This window comes from Parus major, chromosome 1A (genome assembly GCF_001522545.3).
Source record: "Parus major isolate Abel chromosome 1A, Parus_major1.1, whole genome shotgun sequence".
Classification (NCBI taxonomy): Eukaryota; Metazoa; Chordata; class Aves; order Passeriformes; family Paridae; genus Parus; species Parus major.
This window is the reverse complement of record NC_031773.1, coordinates 5,988,604-6,009,106: the sequence shown is the minus strand read 5'-3', so window position 1 is coordinate 6,009,106 and position 20,503 is coordinate 5,988,604. Positions and strand designations below refer to the sequence as shown.

The 20,503-nt window shown below is 41.2% G+C and overlaps 1 protein-coding gene across 7 annotated transcripts in view; it reads left to right on the top strand.

The window, feature by feature from the left end:
• The first annotated feature begins 533 nt into the window (after nt 1-533).
• BEND7 (BEN domain containing 7) overlaps nt 534-20,503 on the top strand; it is a 46,390-nt gene continuing 26,420 nt past the window's right edge. For 3 of the 7 annotated variants that reach the window (XM_015628613.3, XM_015628616.3, XM_019006747.2), the window contains exons 1-4: nt 534-843; nt 4,592-4,675; nt 13,692-13,991; nt 19,673-19,795. In XM_015628613.3, the coding sequence (XP_015484099.1) occupies nt 783-843; nt 4,592-4,675; nt 13,692-13,991; nt 19,673-19,795 (568 nt within the window). In that variant the 5' untranslated portion in view covers nt 534-782. Of the gene's footprint in view, nt 844-4,591; nt 4,676-8,960; nt 9,125-12,782; nt 12,847-13,691; nt 13,992-19,672; nt 19,796-20,503 lie in introns of those variants that run through there. The other 4 variants (XM_015628612.3, XM_015628615.3, XM_033514396.1 and 1 more) reach the window with 4 other exon arrangements.

The window sequence follows — 20,503 nt, the reverse complement described above, 5'->3', positions numbered from 1 at the left end:
AGTTTTTGGCTGAGGGACTCTCTTCCTCTTGCTAAGGCGATCCAGGTTTGGCAGAGCTCAACATCCCTCAGCCCAGCTGGCGGCTCGGCGCTCTTCTCCAGGCCTCGGTCCATGACACCAGCGGACACATAGCTGCGATAATCCCTGTAAAACACGGCAACAAACAGGTGTTGCCAGCAGTTCCTGAGGTTTACCCACTTCCGCACCTCAACTTCAACCCCCTCCCCGCCGGCCCTGGCCCAGTCCCGCTAAACACGAGGAGTTCCCCCGCTCAGCCCCTGAGGGGAGCCGCGGGCAGCACCGCGGGGCTGAGCGGGCAGCGCCGGTGCCCGTGTGTAAGGCGCGCGGCGGGAGGGGGACACAAAATGGCGCTGCCCCTCAGCCCCTCGCCCTCAGCCCGTGGCGGGGCCGAGTGGCGGCGGGCCGGCCCCGGGGTGGCGGCGGCTCCCGGCCGGCGGAACCGCCGCCTTCCTTCCCCCAGCAGGTGGCACCGGGGTCCCGGCGCCGGCGGCGAAGCCATTGCGGGCCGCCCTTCGCCGCCGGGCCGCGGCCGCGCAGCCGGCGGGGGGGAAGGCGGCGGCATCGCCCCCGCGGGGCTCCCCCCGCCGCACCCCGCTTTCCCTCAAAGTTCGGGGCGGGAGCGGGGGGGAGACCGGAGCCAACTTGTCCCGGATCCCTTTATTCGCCGCCGGAGCCGCCGTCTCTCCCAACCCCCGCGTGTGTTGCTGATCGGAGGGACGGAGCTCGGTCCTGTGTCCGCCCCGCTCCTTCCTGCCCGCACCATGGAGTTCGCCCAGAGGAAGAGAAGCAGGAAATCTCAAAGCTTTAAACTGGTCAACGAAGGTAAGGCGAGGGCGGCCGGGCTTTGTTCGCTGGCCGGGGGCAGCCCCGACTTTTGCCCCGGGGGGAGCGGGGCGTTATGAAACGCCGGCGCCCCCGGGCCGCCGCTCCCTCCCGGCTCTGTTATTGAACTCCGCAATCATCTGCCTGAACTCCCCAAAACCATTGCATGCCTGCCTTTCTTCCTTTTTTTTTTTTTTTTTTTAATAATTTTTTGCATGTGTGTTACGTGTTGTTGCAAAACCACCACCTCAAGCCTCCCCCCCCACCACCTCAGGTGGACGTGTTATTTTTTTCCAAGCAGACCTTGCACAAAATAAAGTTGGATCGTGTTTCGTTGTAAATCCTGCTTGGGCGGGGGGTGGGGGGGAAAGGCAAAATCGGGAAGCTAGCAAAAAATGACACTTGAGCAGCGACAGACCTTCTTAGTATTCAACTCTTGTGGATTTATTGTATTTGGGGTGTTTTTTTTCCTCTCCTCGGCTGTGTACATCCGTGTATTTCAAAGAAAAGCTGAATCGAGATTGCTTTATTAAAAATCCACGCAGGTAATTAATTGTACGTGGGCAGGGGAGAGCCGCTGGCGTGTAACTTGTTCACTCAGGGTGTGTTTGCTTTTGGAAAAGAGGATATTTTAAAAGAGATAGTGAGGGGAGAAATATTTGAATTCATGTCGGGCAAGAAGCACAGCTCTGTGTTTCAGTCTTGTTGTTGTTGTTTTCTTTAATTGAAGGGGAAAAAAGATCCAGCCGCTGGTAGGCATTTTAACAGGTGGACTTCCCACCCCTAGGGATTTATTTTGGTTGGGGATTTATCCCTTCTCCGGCCGATGAGATGTTTTTGCCCTGATGGATTTGACTCGAGATCGTTTCTCCTTTTGTGTTCCCAAGTATTGGACGGGAATATCTCCATGAAACGCTGTGTGTGTCCTGCATGCCAAGTTCAAGGCAGGTGACTGCTTGGGTGTAATGTCACACTGCTGAAAAGGGGGACACACACACGAGTGTCTGTCTGAGGATTGGTCTTCAAAATTATGTTTGAAGCAAAGCAATTCAAAGATGGAAATAAACTCACTTGGTGGGAATAGTAAATAATGACCGCTGAATTGTGGTAGGGGGGACTGGGGCATCACACATGGTCCCTATTAAAACTAGAGGGGTAGGAACTTGCCAGACGTGTCTGAAATGCATTGGAGGTCTGTATCTATTAGCAAACCTATCAAGGGTGTAATTTTTACAGAGAACAGGTTTGGTTTGTGGGGTTTTGGTACTGAACATGTTCCCTACTTGGAGGCAGAGTTAGTGCACGACTGGGCTGGAGCATGGAGGTGGTGAAAGCAAAATGTGGAAAAACAAAACTGAAATTTTGCTTTGTTTCTTTTTGTCTTAATGGACCTCTTAAAAGAGTATGTGCTAGAAATAGGTGACTATTTTACCAGTCTCAGTTGCCACTTCTTACAGGTTTAAATAAGCCTCAGTGTATGAGACAATCTATTTAACTTTATTTTAATAGGTAAATCCAGTTATGATGGTATATTATTAATAATATTTTATCTGGGGTCTCTTTTTGAATGTAGAAAGTCAAATAGAAAGCTACATTAAAAGCATATCCTAGAGAGAAAATGATGTCTTTGTACTTTGAGAATGGAGGAGATAAAAACCACGTTTTGTATGTGAGTCTGCACTCTCATACTCTTTTCTATCACAGTTGATTAGCAAGATAATTACATACAAATAGTTGTCTCTTGTAATTGGCCTTTGCCTCTTGCAGGAGTTATTCTGTAATGTCACAGTGTAGTGTTTACTGTTGGGAAATTGATATGGTTTTCCAGTTCCTGGACTGTGACATCCAAGGCAAAAGGAGGAAACCAAAGAGAAAAGTCTATGCTGTATGAATTGGTTGGTAACACATCATCTGCTATTGATGTGTGCCCATACAATGCTTATTCTGTCCCAAAAATAACTTCAGAGCACCTTATCAAATGACCAGTAACGATCAAATCAAGAGAAAGTCCATTCCTGTGCTAAAACACAGCCACTTCTGGGCTGAAATGTGATGACTTCAAGGCAGCAGCTGCAGACCAGAATGTTGTGACCAGCTGGATGTACAGGGAAGTGCTAGAGAAGAAGGCATGTGTAATCTGTGTATCTAAGGACCATGAGTCCATAAGTCATTTAAGTCCTAGCTTCCATGTACTTGCTCACACAGATCCTGGAATGTCCTTGAGAGGACGAAGGTGCAGAGTGTGGCAAGTAGACCCTGACTGGCCATCAGGTACCCACCAAGCCACTTCATTACACCCTCTGTTCAACAGGACAGCTAGTCATCATGGAAGATCATGGAAGGCAGCATAACTCCTGCCAGTTTAGTCTTATGAAAGAAGCTGTTACTTCCTCGATGTCATATCTCAAACTTCACCTTTACCCATTTCAGTGGCTGGGTGTGCTCAGGAAGCAGAGGAACCCTTTGTGTAGCACCTCATCGCTGACCTCTTCAGTTCTGTGGTGTGGTTATTTTACCCTCATTTTCTTTCCAGGCCCTTTTTATTCTATTGCATTGCTGTGTTAGGCTCGATTTTAGTTGACATACTGGGTTGTTCCTCCTCTTGTGTCTTCGAGACAGTTGTGGTGTACAAATAAACAGCATGTAACAAAACGTGACTTCCAGGAAACTTTTCCAGTCCTGTGGCTGTTTGGTCAGATGTGCTGCTTGTGGGAGAAGGAGCCGCTTATGCCGCCCTCCACTTGTGTTACACCTTTTAAGTGAATCCCCCAAAGTCCCTTCGATGAGTTAATCTCTCTCTGCCTCGCTTTTTGTGAGGCAGGTAAACAAAACCAGTTTATGGAGGGAGTAGCTGAGAGTGTTGGGAACTGGGAGGAGGGCACTGAAGGAGTGAGGTAGGGAGGTGGCTCTTTCAAGACACTGAATATATTGTTCAGTCTTGAGTGATTTGCCAAAGGACAGAGTGTGTGCCAGTATCAGAGTCAGAAACAGCATCCAGGAGAGCTGCCTTTAGACACTTTTTTCCCCTTGGACTTACTATTCCCTCTGTGCACATGTGTAAACAAAGCTCTGGTTTTAGTGAACACCTCCCTAGGGTTAAAACAGAGACCTTCACAGCAAAATATTATTTTATTTAAAATAGAAACTCAGTGGTGATTTTTTTTTTTATTATTTTTAATATCTTGTAACATCTCTGTATATGAGATACCAATGCTAATTCTTCAGGACATCACAGGCATTAATTTCTATAGGTGAATATCCTAAGGTGTCTCTGATCCTGCTTTCTTCAGAACTGGGAGGCCAGTGACATCAGTATGAGTCAGGACAGCTGAGCAATACAGCCCAGATGTACATTGCTGATTCCTTACTGAGGTGAAGTTTGAAAGTTTTCCTTGGTCTCTTGGAAGGCTAAGTTTTCATTATAAAATCTGTTTTCCTTCTGTAAAGCAAGAAGCCAGATAATTGGCATCTGGTGGGATAATTTGCTGTGAAAATGAACACAGTAATTTAGGGCAGGCATAGCTATTCCCTAAAATCTGTGAAAGATTTGAGCTGAGTCTCTCCAGTGTGAGCAAAGGTTTTTTAGGAGGTGCTGATACAGAGCACATTTTCTGTGGTTAATTTGATGTACATGAAATAAACTGCATATATATTGATAAATTGTGTAGTAAAACTGTAGCAATGTGTTCAGTGTTCATTTTTTCCAGATCACTTCAGTTCTAATTTTTTTTATCGTTTTTCATTCCAGATTACCATCATGAGATATATAAGATCTCTGACTACAGCAGTGATGTTAATGGGGAGACCAAAGAAACACAACCAGCTTTTTTAGGTATGTGCTTGTGTTGATTAATTTTCAAGCAACATTGCGTGGCCATTTGCAATTAGGGAGAAAAAACCTCTGTGCAAGCACAGAAAGCGCCTGCCATTGTTTAATATGACGTTCTTTTCAAGACCCTTTTATTCTATGAATTGCCAATATATCCTTTATTAACACTGCTAAAAGTTGTAATTTCAGACATAAATGTTTATTAGTGTCTACACACAGTGCTAATTATCACTCACTCAGAGAGCCAGATGCTGACTCTGCAGTTTTGCAGCTCTGTGCTCACCCCATTTACATTGCATATTCCCTGGCATGCTTCACTGGCAATAGTTTGTGTAATTGGGGTATTACATCTTTGACATCTGGATAACAGAAATTCAATTTCCAGGAAGCTGCTATTTGTTTGGTTTTGCTTCTGCCTTGGGTGGGATAGAGGATTAATGTGCTGTCTTAATGTAATGTCCTTTCACCTCTGGAGCTTGCCTGCTAATCCTGCCATGGCAAAATTAAATTAAATCAACAGTTAAAAATGTGTAAAGAAAATAGAGAAGTAATATAGAGTCTGCAGCATGATATGTATTACAGCATATCAGTGGCTGGCTATCAGTGCACCTTTACCTTTCTCATGTGCTTTTTATCCTGTATAACGTCTCAGCTGCAGAGTGCTTCTTCCTTGCATGCTTTGATCCCCTTCCAGTTGCATCCAGGACCTCACCTGGATAAAGCCCCTCTTGGCAAGGATTTGGCATGCTAAATTCAAATAAGGAGGGACCAGTTTTTTCAGCTGTATAAAGCAAGCTTGTGAACACTTTGTTTGGGCTTTGGACAAAGCAGATGACTTTGCAGCAAGAAATTTGCCTTGCCTCTCCTTCTCAGCACCAGGAGCCTAAACATTTTTGTATGGTGATTTAAGGTTTCTGTAGTCTGTGTGTGTTGCCACCTGGAGCCAGTAAGGAGCATTGGAATATGGGAATCAGCACCTGAAGTTAGTCTGTGTGCGAAATGCCTTTGTCTCCTAAATTCATAGTGCCACATCCTCTTCTAGAGGTCAGCAGCAAATGGGAGAGGATAGGAGGATGTACTAAAACGGAGGTGGGAGCTGCCTTAAATTCCCTTCTCACCTTTTCACCATGAGGATTTTGAGCAAGTATTTCTTCCCTACACCCATTTCCAGGGTGAAGCAAAGGCAGTTGCTGTGCTTTGTGTTTGGATTTTGTGTTCTGTAAGCACTTTTGGTGAAGTATGATAAACCTGATGGAGTGAACTCCACCAGAGGTTTACTTGAAATGCTTTTTTTTCCAACTCTAAGTCATGATAAAGCTTTGGCAAGAATTAGGCATCAGCCAGGGTGCTCTAAAAATGTGCAGAAGTCTGTGCTTTGACATTTGTGCTGTGAGTCAGACCAACTGATCTTGATTTTGGCTTGGTTGTGTTGTCCTTAGGTTTGTTTGTTTGTTTTTTTTTAGTATGTCCAGCTTTTCATTGTGACTGAAGGTGCTCTGACATTTAAGTGCCTTAAGTTCACCTATTTCAAGAGTCAGTCAGAATTTAACCTTTAACAATGTGAAGCCTATCAAGGATCTTCCTTATCAGGTATAGTCAGGGTATAATTGCTGCTTCACTTGATTTCACTGCTTTATGCCAAAATTTATTACAGAAGGATGTTTATTCCAACTTGTTGATTTAGAGTCAAGTTTGTTCTCCAGTTTAAGTGATCCATAGCATCAGCAGTTGAAACCTAAGTGATGAAGCTTTTAGGATGGAATGGATAGTATGATTCAGCATTGAAACTATTACCTTTAGGGAAGGTAAAATTTTAGTGGCAGTCTGTAAATGAGTGAAACTTTATCAGGAATGTGGAAATGCCTTTGTTGCACAGCTGAGCATGGTTAACTCAAAACTGCTGTTGAGAAGAGGGGAGCTGCTAGGGTAAATGAGTAAATCAGAAGAATCCAGTTTGTTTAACGTACAGATAAATTAAGGATGAAATGTCAAGAAAGATCTGATGAACCTAGATGGTCTTTTTTGCACCAGCACAGATGGGCAAGATACAGTTTTGTGTAAATATAGGCTGAAAATTGGAGGAAGCTTCAGTGTAGTTAAAGGAACATGGTACTGGACATGACCTCTGATGGTTGCAGTGGTGTAGAGTCCAACTGCTATCTGAATAGAGCTTGGGAAGTTTTCTCATGTAGTGCAGTGTTGGGAGTGGGAGATGTGGTGGCGTGTCCTCTCCCCCAGTCCTTTGTTCTGATAAGATGATGAACAAGAAGTCACATCTTTCTAGATGAAGGACATGCTAACCACAGTCTTTACAAAATTGCAGGGGAACGTGGAATATCACTACTATATTTTGTGGATGAGGACTGGCATGTCTTTTGTTTTGAAGGAAAGGGCTTTGTTATCTGGTACCAGGAGAGACTGCTCAGCCTGAGAAGGAGGAGGCAGCCCAGAGTGAAATGCTTAAACCTCAAACATGGGTGAGATTTAAAACAGACCTGACTTCAGTTTTTCCAGTAAATCCACAGAGCTGCTAGTCCAGACTTGGTATTACAAGCTCTTGAAGGGACTATGTACACCTGTGTCTTGTGGAAAGTGATGATTAAACTTACACTGTATTAAAAAAACGATATTTTGCATACACCATAGTGTATTCAGTCTTAATATTTTATTACCATCACAAAAAAGTGGATATATAGTATACTTCCAGACTGAGTGTTTTTACAATGCTTTCAACTTGAAATTCAGGCTCTGTGTTTGAAAGGTTAATGCAGAAAACTAATTATATTATCCTGGTAATCAAATGTGTGATGAGACATTTGTCTGTGTAATTAACAGTGAAGAACTTTTATAGTTTCATAAAATTGCATGCTATACGCAGTGTGCTTGGAGCATTTGTTTTGAAGAGATGTCCAAAACAGAGATGTTTATGACTGATATAAAGTGGAACTGAAATGTACTGTAATGCAGGTGTCTGTGCATTTTACAGCATTTCGCTTTGTTGAAATGGAAGGCAGCAGATTAATAACTTCGCTGTGTCATGGTAAAAATAAATAATGTGTTCTTGGAGCAGGGGAGCGATGCATAAGTTACTCACTAATTTCAAGAATTTATTCTGTCCCAGAAATAATATCCCTTGCAATTTATTCACAGAGAAAAAGTTGACTTAACAAGTAACTTTGCAGACTTGTGTTACTGTTAATACGATTATATCCCAAGTCTGGTTGTTGCACTAGTGGCTTCTGTAATTAAGACTGCATAAAAGTTTATTTTATGTATCTGTGTTCTCTAATGATCTAACTTTGTAAAGTATTTCCCTTTGGGGCTAAAGCGTGGTCTTGGCCTGGGATATTTCCAAGAACTGGGAGAAGTTGTTGCACGTCTATTATTACTTTTTTAATTATGTGACCCCATTAATATATACTTTTATTGAACAGTTGCTCATTTGTCCTTTCCCTAGTGATTTAGCTGGCACCGCGTGGCATGAAAGTGTGTAACTTTGGCTTCTGCAGCTTGTCTTGTTGGGTGTTTTGAAACTGTTTCACCAGGCTCTTCCAAAGACTTATTTTGTTTGCAGTGGGAGTGGTGGCTGGCCACCTGGTATGACCTAGTTTCCTGGGAAATAACGCCCAAATCCTGAGTGGTCTCGAGGTCTAGTACTGGGGTTGATTCTTCAAATTTCTTTGCTTACATTAGTGTTTGTGGGACTTAATAACTTTGTTTGTCTCATAATAGGCAGGGTCATAGAAGCATGTGTTTCTGTGTTTGCTTTGGGTGTAAGAGGCCTGATTTGAGGGTGATCCAGTTTTCCTGCATATCTAATCCTAGTGCTTTGTGTGGTGACATGAGAATAGGAAAGTGCTTTGAGGTGATGTTTTAGAACATTGCTAAGATGCCTCAACTTAGACAGCTTCAATGTCTCCACGTGTTAGTTTGCAAGATTAAGTTCTCCAGTTCATAATTCGTGCTGCTTGTGTGACTCTCTGACACCATTCTTGACCACTGCCCTCCCCAGTGACTTGGGGTTTAGGTTTTTAATTTGCAAAGGGTGTTGTTTCCTGTGTTCTTTCTTCAGTGTAAAATCTTACATGCTGGCAAAGACCTGGGATTGCTTTTTTGGGAAATGTATGCTTACCCCGTCACTTTAGTTGCGCAGATGCCTGATTCCAATTGTGCACAGAGAAGTCACAGTAAGATTCCACGTGATTTAGGAGACCTTTGCTTGGATAAGGAATTATGCACATGGATCCTCTGTTTTCCCTATGCTGACCTCCACAACTTTCTGTTTCAGGACAACGTGTGGTACAAGATGACAAAAAAATACCTTGTTTTTTGAAAATTATTGATTTGATGTGGATATAGTTATTGCTGAGGAGGGATGCTGAGCTTCCTTCTAGGATAACTGTCTCTGAAGGAAATACCTGAACACCATGTAGCATTCCAAAAGGTGTTTTGGTGAGTTCAGCCTGGCTGAGCAATGGAGATGTGTGCCCTGTGTGCACATGCTTCCCGTTTTCTTGAGCTGCTCTGAGTCAGTCCTTACAGTCTTCAAACCCAGCAGGCAAGTTTTGCTGGCCCCCTTCCAAAGAGAGCAGCATTCAAGTGGCATCTAATAAATTGCAATTTAATATGCTTAATTATATAACCCTTTGCACTTACTTATTTTTTTGTTGTTGAATTTTCACGCCATATGCTTCAACTTCCACTTTTTCTCACCTCTGAAGCCTTGTTTCCATACAAACCAGGCTCTTGTTGTCAGCTCACATGTGCTTGTCTGGCTGTCTGTTGTTGCCATTCCTACCCTCGCAGCAGCTCCACCAATTTTAGACTGGTTGGAAACAAAGGTGGAAATCTGCGATAAAAGTGACTTCAGTAAGCAGCCTGATCCAGGAAAAGGCCCTATTTGTATGGTCAAGAAAGGAGAAAGTTCCATAAGCATTTCATCTGTCCAAAAAACATAAACTATAATTAATAGAAAAATTGCATTTTAAAAGTCAACTTGTGAATATTTCCCAAAACATATGAGAAACATAAGTGTTAGAAATATAGTAATTGCAAAATACTGGACAAAGAGAACATGATGGTTATTTGGTTTTATGAGTCAAAGGAAGGAAATATCAAATACAGATGATTGTCCAACCTTAATTCTGTTCACCCATTTATACTCTTTAAAGAACATGCATTAATACAGACATGGTTACCATTTCTCTGATACTGTGATAAAATTAATGCTTAAACATATCAATATGGTTGCATATAATTTTATAATTATTTGCAGTGCTATAATAATATTTGATAAACTGTCCAGGAAAAGTATAACATCATGTTTGTAGGCAATATGATATATTAAGTTTAATAAACATAATAATGAAAAGATGGACATTATAGGCATATAGGAGTGAGGAGTGTAATAAATGAATTATCATTAACATATTGTTAACTGGAGTTGTTTACAGGCCTGTTGCTTCAGGCAGCTTCACACTTAGCACATGGATGCTACTGTACCATGGAACAGTTCTGGTTTACATTTGTTCCTTTGTAATTTTAAACATTCTCGCAGTTTTCAAAGCAGGAAGTTTTTATGTCCTGTACGCTTTCAGTAAGGAAATAGATTGAAATGAATTTTGAGGAAATGACTTTTTATGATTTATTAAATTTACTAAACAGCTTTGTTTTGCTTTTTTTTTTATTTTTGGTTTGGGGGCGGGGTTTGTTTGGTTGCTTGGTTTGTTTTTGTTTTATAAGATTACACTCAGGTTGTGTAGGAAGAATCCCAGATTGTTTGTAAGGGGCCATCGTGAAAACAACTATAACAGTAGTTATTAAAAATTATTAATACGTTTTTGTTATGACACTTGACATCTCTATATACAAGTTCCTAAATAGGACTCTAACTTGCCATTGTTCTATTTTGAGTAGCATTTTGTAAGTGTCTTAGTGTTTTGCAAGTAACTTCAATGGTTTCAGATAAAACGCAGGGCCTTACATGGGTTATCCAAATGGCAAATCCAGTAGGCAACCTTTGGAGGCATCCCCATCTATTTGGAAATGGTGAGGAGCTCTGGTATGTGTACAGAGAGAGGCTGTAGTATGTACCACTCTTCTCAGGCCTCAGCATCTATCTTGGAAAGATTTGTACAGATAGATAATACAGAATTCTGTAATAGTAGAATAGTATTAAAATAGTAATAAACTATTTTTTCCAGTGCTTTATTATTCTATTTAGCATTTAAAAGAAGGCTGGCTCTTCCATAGGACATACTAATTTGAGTTGTTGTGTTTTCTCTGTGTCCCATCTACTTTTTTTTCATCTTTAAATTACATGGTTATTATCTGTGAAAATTATCAGCAGTGGAATAACTGATAACAAAATGCTGTCTTTGGGCTCTAGAGCTAATAGCCAAATGAGATAACCAGGGAGCAAGAAATTAAATCTGTAACTGGTATTGCACCTATCTGCAGATTCAGATGGTATAACATCATCTTCACTCCTGTGGGGAGGATGCTGCTGTTGCTGGTCAGCTACAAACTAAAAGCTGGGAAAAGGCATGATTGGGAGAGGAGGGATATAAACTTGCACTGAAGACTGTTTAGGGCATTAAGAACCTACAGGCTATAAGCCTTTCTTCTAAAAGGGAAGACATATTTTAAAAACAAAACAAACAGAAAAATCCCAAAACTCAAACCTCAACAAATACTTTTACAAAGGGTGAATCTTCCAGTTTAAATAAGGATCTACCAAAACAAAAAGATAGGTTTAGGTAGGGTGCAAGTTCAGGATTTATTGTAACATAAATGTAGCGTTTTTTCTATCTGGGGTTAAGTATGTTCAAGTCACTGTATAGGAAGACTTCTATATAAAGGAACAAGGGAACAGAATCAAGGCTGAATAAGCTCAATTAACATTAATATTTCATGTAATTGGGTAACGGAAATTTAATCTTTCTAACAACATGTCACCCGACCAGACACGAAGCAGAGTCCCTGCACCCTGGAGGAGGAGGAGGTGGGTGGGAAGCTGTTTTGATACTCACATACATTTTGCCATTGAGTACAAATCCAAATTGCCACCTTAAAACTCCCAGGGTAATGTTAAATGCCACATCAGGAAGGGATTGCTCCAGGCTGTGGTGTGGTGGCAGCATTTGGAGCTGGGATATGGGCAAGTACAGCCATGTACAGGAGAAAGGCAGGGTGCAGTGTATGGGTGTGAGTATATCAGTAATTAGAGTCCAGTGCTACTCTGCAGCATTTTGAGGTTGGGAACTGCAAACAATCAACCCCTGTTTGGGTTGGGGCCAAAAAGTGTCATTTTAAAGGAATTGGTGCTGTTACTGTTAATTAAATCACACCCGCACACACATATCTGCAGGCAAACCAACAAAATAAATAAATACAGCGCAGAACTTCCTTGCAGAGGGTTTTTCTCGCCACTTTAGCTGGAGTGGAAATGGTGCCGGGAGTGTTGCTGTACGGGGTTGGCAAATATTTTTCTAAGTTTGGACTCAAAGCTTTCTTGCAAGCCACCCACTCTCCTTGCTGGATCGGGGTGGGCTGGAGCCAGCTGGCACCAGCCCAGGGAACCGGTGAGCCAGGTCAAGCAAGAGATGCTGGGATCCAGCAGAGGCTGCAGCACATTGCTCAGCTCCTCTCCCCTTCTGCTTGTTCTCCTCCTAAAACAAAATCTCCCTCTTTGGGGTATTCAGTGTCCCTGGTTACACCAGGCTTGCAGCAGTCCCAGCCATGTTCAGCTTGGCCTGTGTTGGGGAGGGGTTTGCTGCTCTTTTAGCTGTCTGCTAGGCAGCTGAATAGTGCCATTGAGTTGATAAAATTGTTCACATGCCTGGCATTTAACACACTTTCGAGTACCTTGTTGAACCAGAGGCGGCACACCTTGCATCTTGGATTTTTGGAGAGTAGCTTTTTTTTTCTGAAGTTTCCTTTGTACGGTTCCTTTGCCAAAAACGGGTTTATTTTGGGAAGTACAAATATAAATTGAGTAGAGGATACCAGGCATTATTGTATTAAGTATTCTATAAAGGAAGGTTGATTCATCCATTTCTAGATCTTACTTATGACATTTGCTTAGGATATTTGTTTTTTCTATTACCAGTAAGAAAACCAGAAGCTTCTTTCTTCAGAAAGGGCAATGAACACTTCCTTACTACTCATGAAATGTAATGTATGCTTTAATGAGCAAAATAGCTACTCTCTGCCTAAAACACATCTATTCATTGTGCAATCAGCAGTTTCATATGTAAAATTAATAGTTAAATGGTGCCAGGAGTATTAAGTATGTAACTTTCATTATTTAAGTGCCCTGAATTTATTTGGAACAGACAGTTTTCTTGTATATATTTTCATTTTCTTTTTAAAATCTACATTTTAAGACATCCAGCAATTCAGCTATCTGCAGTTGCACACATATTAGCTCCTGTTTAATTTATTCCTGTATAATCCAGTATTACTAAATTCTGTGGAATAAGGTACTGATTCTGTTCATTAAAATCAATAGATGCAGTGCTGTTCTGCATGTGTGTGGTGTGGTGCTTTCTCTGCTTTATTTTTTCTTTTCTTTTTTTTTTTTTTTTGGTAAGATCTATCCTTTAGCATACAGCAAACTAATACATAAAGGGTCTGATCCTTTGGGCTTTTCTCAGGGAAAATATCCACTGATATCAATGCCTGAATAAGATCAGTCTCTTAAAAGGACAGTTTATTTGAAACTGCTGTAGCTATTATTATTTCCTTCTGGCAAAAACTAATCTTACTCATCAAAGCCTTAGAAACAGCATCAAGAAAGCCAAGTTCAGCAGGTCTTTCAGGCACAAGAGCTGTCAGCCATGGCTGTGTGAAAGCATAGCCTGGTACATCCCAATGACCACTCAACCATCCCTTTTCTTTCTTGTTGTTATTTATTTATTTATGTGCTCCAACCCTTATTGGCATCTAAAACCACTAATTGCTACCCATTACTGTTTTTGCTAATTTACAGTGATAACTGTGGCTCTGTTTTCATTAGGAGATGAAAGCCGGGAAATTAAAAAACAAATTACAGGGATGAGAAGATTACTGAATGACAGCACTGGAAGAATCTATCAACGAGTTGGCAAAGAAGGAGAAAAACTGAAGGAAGAGCCCCAAGATTTAGACTTAGCCTGGGCCCAGCGCCTGAATCCCCCTGCGGAGTCCCAGGCGAGCCTTCATCCGTCACAGAGCGGTGCATGGAATGAGTTATCACCCCAAGCCAGCCATTTTTCAGGGCAATACGGAACTCGATCCAAAACGTTCCAAAATCAGGCTCGAACTGTGGCATCCAATGGTATGACCTGTTAGACACTGAGAATGGTGCCTTTTTTCCCCCTCTCCTTGTTCTCTACTAAATATCTACCTTTGTTGTGATGATGTATTGTACCACTGCACTGAAAGCAGTTATCGTTCAGAGTCTACAAAATGAGCACATAGTTATCACTTCAAAAAGGTGTGAAAGTGGGCACTGTGCATTCTGCTACCATCTGCCTTAGCTTTTACAATGGTTTCCTGGTGATAGGATTGAATTACTCAATGCCTTTACAAGCTTAATTTCTATACAGTACTTACTAAAACAGCTTTTGTCATTGTTATTAAATTCATGGCTAATTAAATGTCAACCTCTACCACTCCTCTTTGCCGTGAGTAATGTAGCACTGTTGTGACACCACTTGTGGAGCAGGATTCTTCTGCCTTTCATAAGGGGATGGCATCAGCCTTATAAAGGCCACTGAACTGCAGGTACAAAATTCCATCACAGCCTTAGGCTTTTATTCCAGTGAGACTATTGTAGAAAAGAGATGATGGAGTCTCCCCGTGAACAGCATGTGCTAGAGTGTGGCCAATACAGTACTGGCAGAGAATTCTGCCCTGAAGTAGATGGCAGTGTGCCTTTAAAATGCCTTTTTCTTACTAAGTCCCAGAGAATGGAAGTTTTGCTGCCAGATTAAAAAACTCTGCTGTCAAAACCCCACCATAACAATCTTCTAAATATGGAAGGACCCAAAATTCATTACACATCTCCTTCTTTGTCCTTAGAGGCCCTGGGCACTGGCAGGGACAGTTCTCTGCATGCACAGAAGTGCCCAAGCCTGCATAGATTAGGTGCCTTGTTCCCAAATCCTGAAAGTAGGTGGAGCAGCACCTCTATCCCCTCAGGGGCCTGATTCAGCATGTGAGCTAAAATGTGTTGACAGGATTTGGCCCTATATGCAAGAAAATGTCAGCTTTGATTTTTTGTATATGGAGGAAGGATTCAGTTGACTTATGATCTTGTACAGGTTTGGAGTAGTCTATGGGACATGGAAGGGTCAGGTTGAGTAACTTCCTGGACTGGACAGGAGGAATGCCCAGGCTCCCAGCCCTTGGGGGAGCACCCCATGAGGCACCTCCCATTGCAGCTGTCTTGCTACTGAAAGGAATGCAATCTTTTGGGTTACATAAAGGAGGGTGTGGGCCCTTTCCTCTGGCCACCTTTGAAAAGATGATCTGCATAACAATTTGGTTTGAGGTGTCTACCTCTGATGGGATGTTATGATCCTGACTGCTGGTTGGACTCCAAAGCCTGTTCTCTAGGGAAGGAAGAAAAGCTTTTGATACTTCTCTGGTCAGCGAGTAAGCCCTGAAACTGCTCCTTACTCAGCCCACAGCTCTTCTGGGCATTTTAACACCCATCCCTTGCACTGGGAGTTGAGCCTCAAACTCAGTATTTTAGATGTTATTCAGAGGATGGACAAAGTTCTTAAATGCTGGATGTAGAAATGCTGAACAATACTTCAAGGGAGATACTACTCTTAGGTACTTATCATGGTGTTTAAGTTACAAGAGCAAAACTGACAGACATAACCTTATTACCTGGGGCTGTCAGACTTAGGTTATCACTGGGGAGATGTTCAGGCATCTGTAGTAGGTGATCTGAGTCCAGAAACTCTTCCTGTTTGCAGTGGATAGATACTTTATAAAAAATGTAAATATATGTTGTAGGCCATCTGAATTACTCAAAGTTGAATGTAATGGACACATCAAGTCCATCTCACTGGTGCACTTATCTACTTACAGGGTAAAGATGGTTCAAGGAGAGGCTGCAATAGATGTTTAATAGGTGCTGGTATAGAAAACATTAATGAGAAGCCTGTTGACAATGATGCCTGGGGAGGCTACCTAGAACAGAGGCTAGACAGAGAAATAAAGTAGGTATTTATTAAGAAGGCCTTCAAAGGACACAGCTTGGGCAGTACAAGAGCCTGGCCAAGGCTACACCCAAGATGGATGACGGGTCACAAGTTTTTCACACTTTTAAAAGTTTGATCCATTTGCATATTGGGGTTAATTGTCCAATTACAGCTTCAGATAATGAAGTCACATTCTCATAGTTTTACTCCCCCCAATTCACTTGTGTTTATACTTTTTGGGGACCTGAAGCTGCAACTGTGACCTTTGTTCTCAGGCTGGAAAAGGATTGTTTTGTCTAAACTGTGAAGAGAACTTGCTAATACTTTGTATGAAGTTCAGAGTTATATACTAATGCAGTACAGAATCTGAAAAATATGAGCTAAAACTTAAGGCATCAACAAAAATAGAGTAAAGGAGGAACAGGGCAAGCCTAGACATCGCTGCAACAGAGGGAAGAGTAGGAGCATACTTGAAAACCAAAGGGATTTATTCCAAACCAGACTTAAGGTAGTGGTTCCACAAGTCAGAATGTTAGGCAGGCATCTGTTACCTACTGATTTTAGTGGAAGCCAGCTGGGACTACAAACAGTGAGCACCATGTCTGTCCTATTAGAGACAACAAACTCACACTTGAGTTTCATTTCTTGTGTTCTGTACCAAATCCAGCAGTGATGCAGCAGCTGAATTGCTTTTAGGTTGTATCAAGATCATTTTCACTGGGTAGTTCTTGCGTACTTTTCCGGTATGAACTGGTAGCAATGTTAATTACAGCGAGTGAATTCCTTATAGCAGATCCAGCTGGAAGAAAACACTGTCCTGGGCTACTTACTGCTCGCATGGGGGAAGCAACTGCTGTACTTGTGTCATTTCCTTCTCTCAGGCAGGTATCAAATTTCCCTGCTGGCTAGCTTCCAAAAGAGAGGGAGATGGCTCTTTAAAGACTCCTTCATAAAAATAAAAAGTCTGATCTCCTTTTAAAATTAAAAATTGATTTATAACAAGTGGAAAAGGGTTGCTTTTGTCCTCTAAAAATGATAAAGATAGTGCTTAGAACAATGACTGAGAATGCTCTACTAGATATTTCTTACAACACAATAACTGATTAGAGGAGGGAGGATAGAAAGAAAATAAAAAACCCTCATGAATATGCAAGGAGTCAGTAGAACCCTGCTTTGATTTGAAATATTGGTGGTCTCTTTTCCTATTTCCAGTACCTATGGTAGATTTACATGGGTAATTTCTATCAATGCTAATGGGGATTATAAAGTAAATCCCGTATGCCTCAGTGGGAAAATAGACCCTTTGGTTTTCCATCAGGAGCCTGTGTGCCTGTGTGTTTTCATTAGGAACATGTTATATTGCAAAAGAAAAGATGTACAGGTATTTACTGATACAATTTTTTCAAGTTTTCACATGCAGTTCCTTAAGAAGGAAACAAAAGCCAGCAACCCTGTTTCCCCCCCCCCACTATCTTTGAGATACAATTTCCAGAAGCCCACTAGAATATTGAATTCTGATCAAGAGAAAGGACAGGCTTTATCCTGAGGATCTTTTAGTCTAAAACAACTGAGAAAGGACTGAGGGAAGGATGGTCTTGCTTTGTATTTTCGTCTGTTAATAAAACTCTTTTAATTTCTGAGGCTCCCATTTCTGGGGTACCTGCTTGTCTTACTGAAAGGTACAGAGTTATGCTGATGCTATTAAATTCTAAGTAGTCTTGAAATTAATCTACTTAAAAGTCCACTAATAACAGGTAGGTAAAGGGTATTGGTGGAGCCAAGTTGAGGAACTCCGATTAATTTGCTGCAAAGCTAAAGATAGCATTGTTTTTTCCCTCTCTGTACTTGTAACAATGGGCTGAACACTTTATGGACCATTGAAAAGGTAAAATCCCATCCATGCCCCAAGGAACTTCCAATGAATTGACAAAGGAAGGGTGAGATCAAACTAGGCAGAGTCCTGCTGAGTCAGAAACCTTTTTGTTTCTTCTTGAGATTCTCAGCCTGTTTTCCAAATAACTTTTAAGTTCTAAAAAATCATTTTATTTGCATCTGAAACTTAGAACAGTTGAAGCCAGTAGTGCTATTGCATTTGCTAGATTTGCAGAATTTTTTTTAACTACTCCATTTGTCTTAATACAGTTTTAACAGATTTTATCCATGTATGATATTTTAAAATGCCAAAATTTGTAATTGCAGTAGTGTGGAGAATCCCAGTATCTGAGGAAAAGAGGAGCATGACACCCAGAAGATGTCAGATGTCTTTAAGTGATGCATTAGTTTAACTTTACAAGTAGCTCACCTTTGGAGTGTGACCATGAGTTTGCTAAAGCCTGATAGATGTTGCTTCAGATCTGAAGGACTATATAGTAGGAGGTAGAGAACAAGTTCCTGGTGGTGACCAGATTTTCAGTTACTTCAAATAAGGATTAAAGTCAGGGGATCTGTGTGGGTCTGACATCAGCTATTTCTGATGAAAGAACCCAAACCTAAAAAGGTATCAATAATCTGGTTTGGCTTCACATGAAAGCAGAAGTAATATTGAAAAATGTGAAGATTTATAAATGGAGATTAAATTAATTGCTTATATTCACTTTAGCTACGTAATGATTAAAGGGCACCTGGGAAGTGTCAGACTATGGAAGAAAAAGGGAAATACACTGGCTGAAGTCCACACTGACACCAAGTGAGGTTATTTTGTTAGGTGTATTTGTACCTATATTCATAAAATGGTCATCCCTCCACCTGCAGTCTTGAGCAGTAAAATAGCCATCAATTTAAATGACTGTAAGGATATTTGGAAAGGAAGGGAGGTGCATCCCATCTAGCCTCAGTTTCAATCAGATACTGTTAGGTGTTTTGTTGAATTTTGAAATTTTTATTTGCAGCATTAAAACTAGGGATACAGCTGTCTTAAGCTTAAATGCAGGCTAGAACTATCCAGCAAAGTTTGAAATCCATCAACTCTTGCAGCCTGTTCTAATTCAGAACAAAAATTGCAAAACTTCTGGAAAGTAAAGCAGTAATAAAAGCACTGCTGAGGGCTAGAGCTAGAACTGTGTAAGTTCAGTTAAAATCTAGTAAGAATTCTAGAGAAAAGGAATCTCTTGAACTAATACATTAATTTTCAAAGGGAAACTATGGAAAGCCCATCTTGTAGGTCATAGTGATGGAAAACATAATAGAAAACAATTCTACCCTAGCAAACAGAAGAGCAAATTTGAAAGTTTTCGCTGCTGGTGGTTCTTTTCTGTCATGTTTTTTGGGTTTGTTTTTTTTTTCTCCAAGTAGGGTATTTTATTTTCATTCTCTCTTCTTCACATGGTAAAGAATCACCTGTAGCATTCAAGTAGTTTAAAAATTCCTAGACCTTCATTTTATGTACAGTAAAAACCTTTATTGCACAGACTGTCTTTATTCTTTTAAGGCTTTTTTTTTTTTGTGTGTGTGTGATAAAATGAGTATGTTTGTAATGAGGTTTGGTACTTCTGTTATTCAAGTTGAACCAGCCTGACAATAGAGAGCCCTGCTGTGACGAGTGCGTTACATTCACACTGAGCAGTCTTCTCCAGCCCATGTAACATTGCATCCCAACTCAATATAATTGCATGTATTAGTAATTGAATAAAAACTAGTGGTCCCTTCCTTTTAAAAGGAATCATGTTGAAAATTATTTCCTTTCATGCTTTTGATCTAATTTTACAATCTGATATATTGATCATAGTTTCAAACACCTGCTAATTGTTGTCTGGGTGATTTTGTGTGGGTTACATCTCTCCCATTTCATTCCCCTCTCTTTCAGGAGAAATCCCAATGGTGAATTCATCAGTTGGACCAAACTGCTGTACATGTAATTGCCAGTCAACCCTGCAGGCAATTCTTCAAGAGCTCAAGACCATGCGAAAGTTGATGCAGATTCAAGCAGGTACAGTGACCAGTCCCATATGTGTGTACCTGTGACAAGCATTGAGTTGAGGATGGCCCAGCTTGTTGCAGGGTATTGGATGAGATGGTCTTTGGAGGTCCCTTCCAAACCCAAACTGTTCTATGATTCTGTGCTCTTCCTGTTAGGGAATGGTCTAGGAAAGTAAAGTCTGTGTGGGCACTCCAGGAAAACCTGGATTGTTTCCTGCTCTCCTGACATATTGGCCAAAGTCAAATTTTCACAAGTTTCTTGGAAATGCAATTTCTACTTTTCAAATCCTTACCTGTAATTGGGGATTTTATCTTGTAGCTTTTTAAGGCTAAATTGAAAAGAAAATTAATGTGATCAGATCCATAATGAGAGCTGAGTGGATAGGTCAATATGCCATAACCATGTGCAGTTTGTTTTCACAGTGCAGTGATTCAGGGGTGCCAAATGCTACTTCACTCGTATTCTGCTTACCAGTTCACTAATCTTAGGGGTAAGAAACATAAAATTTGAAGGTAGCTGAAAGTTACCAAATAGCTTTTCATTCAAACCTCTTTTAGCTCTGTGGTAGTCTCATCTTAGCTAGCCACTGCATGTCATGGCCTCCGCCCTTCCTCTGGCTGTGAAGTACCAGCTTTCAGTGTGTATACCAGCTGTGTATCTGTTCACTGGGGAAAACTATTGAGTCTAGTTTTCTCCTAGGTTGGGAGCTGAAACAGA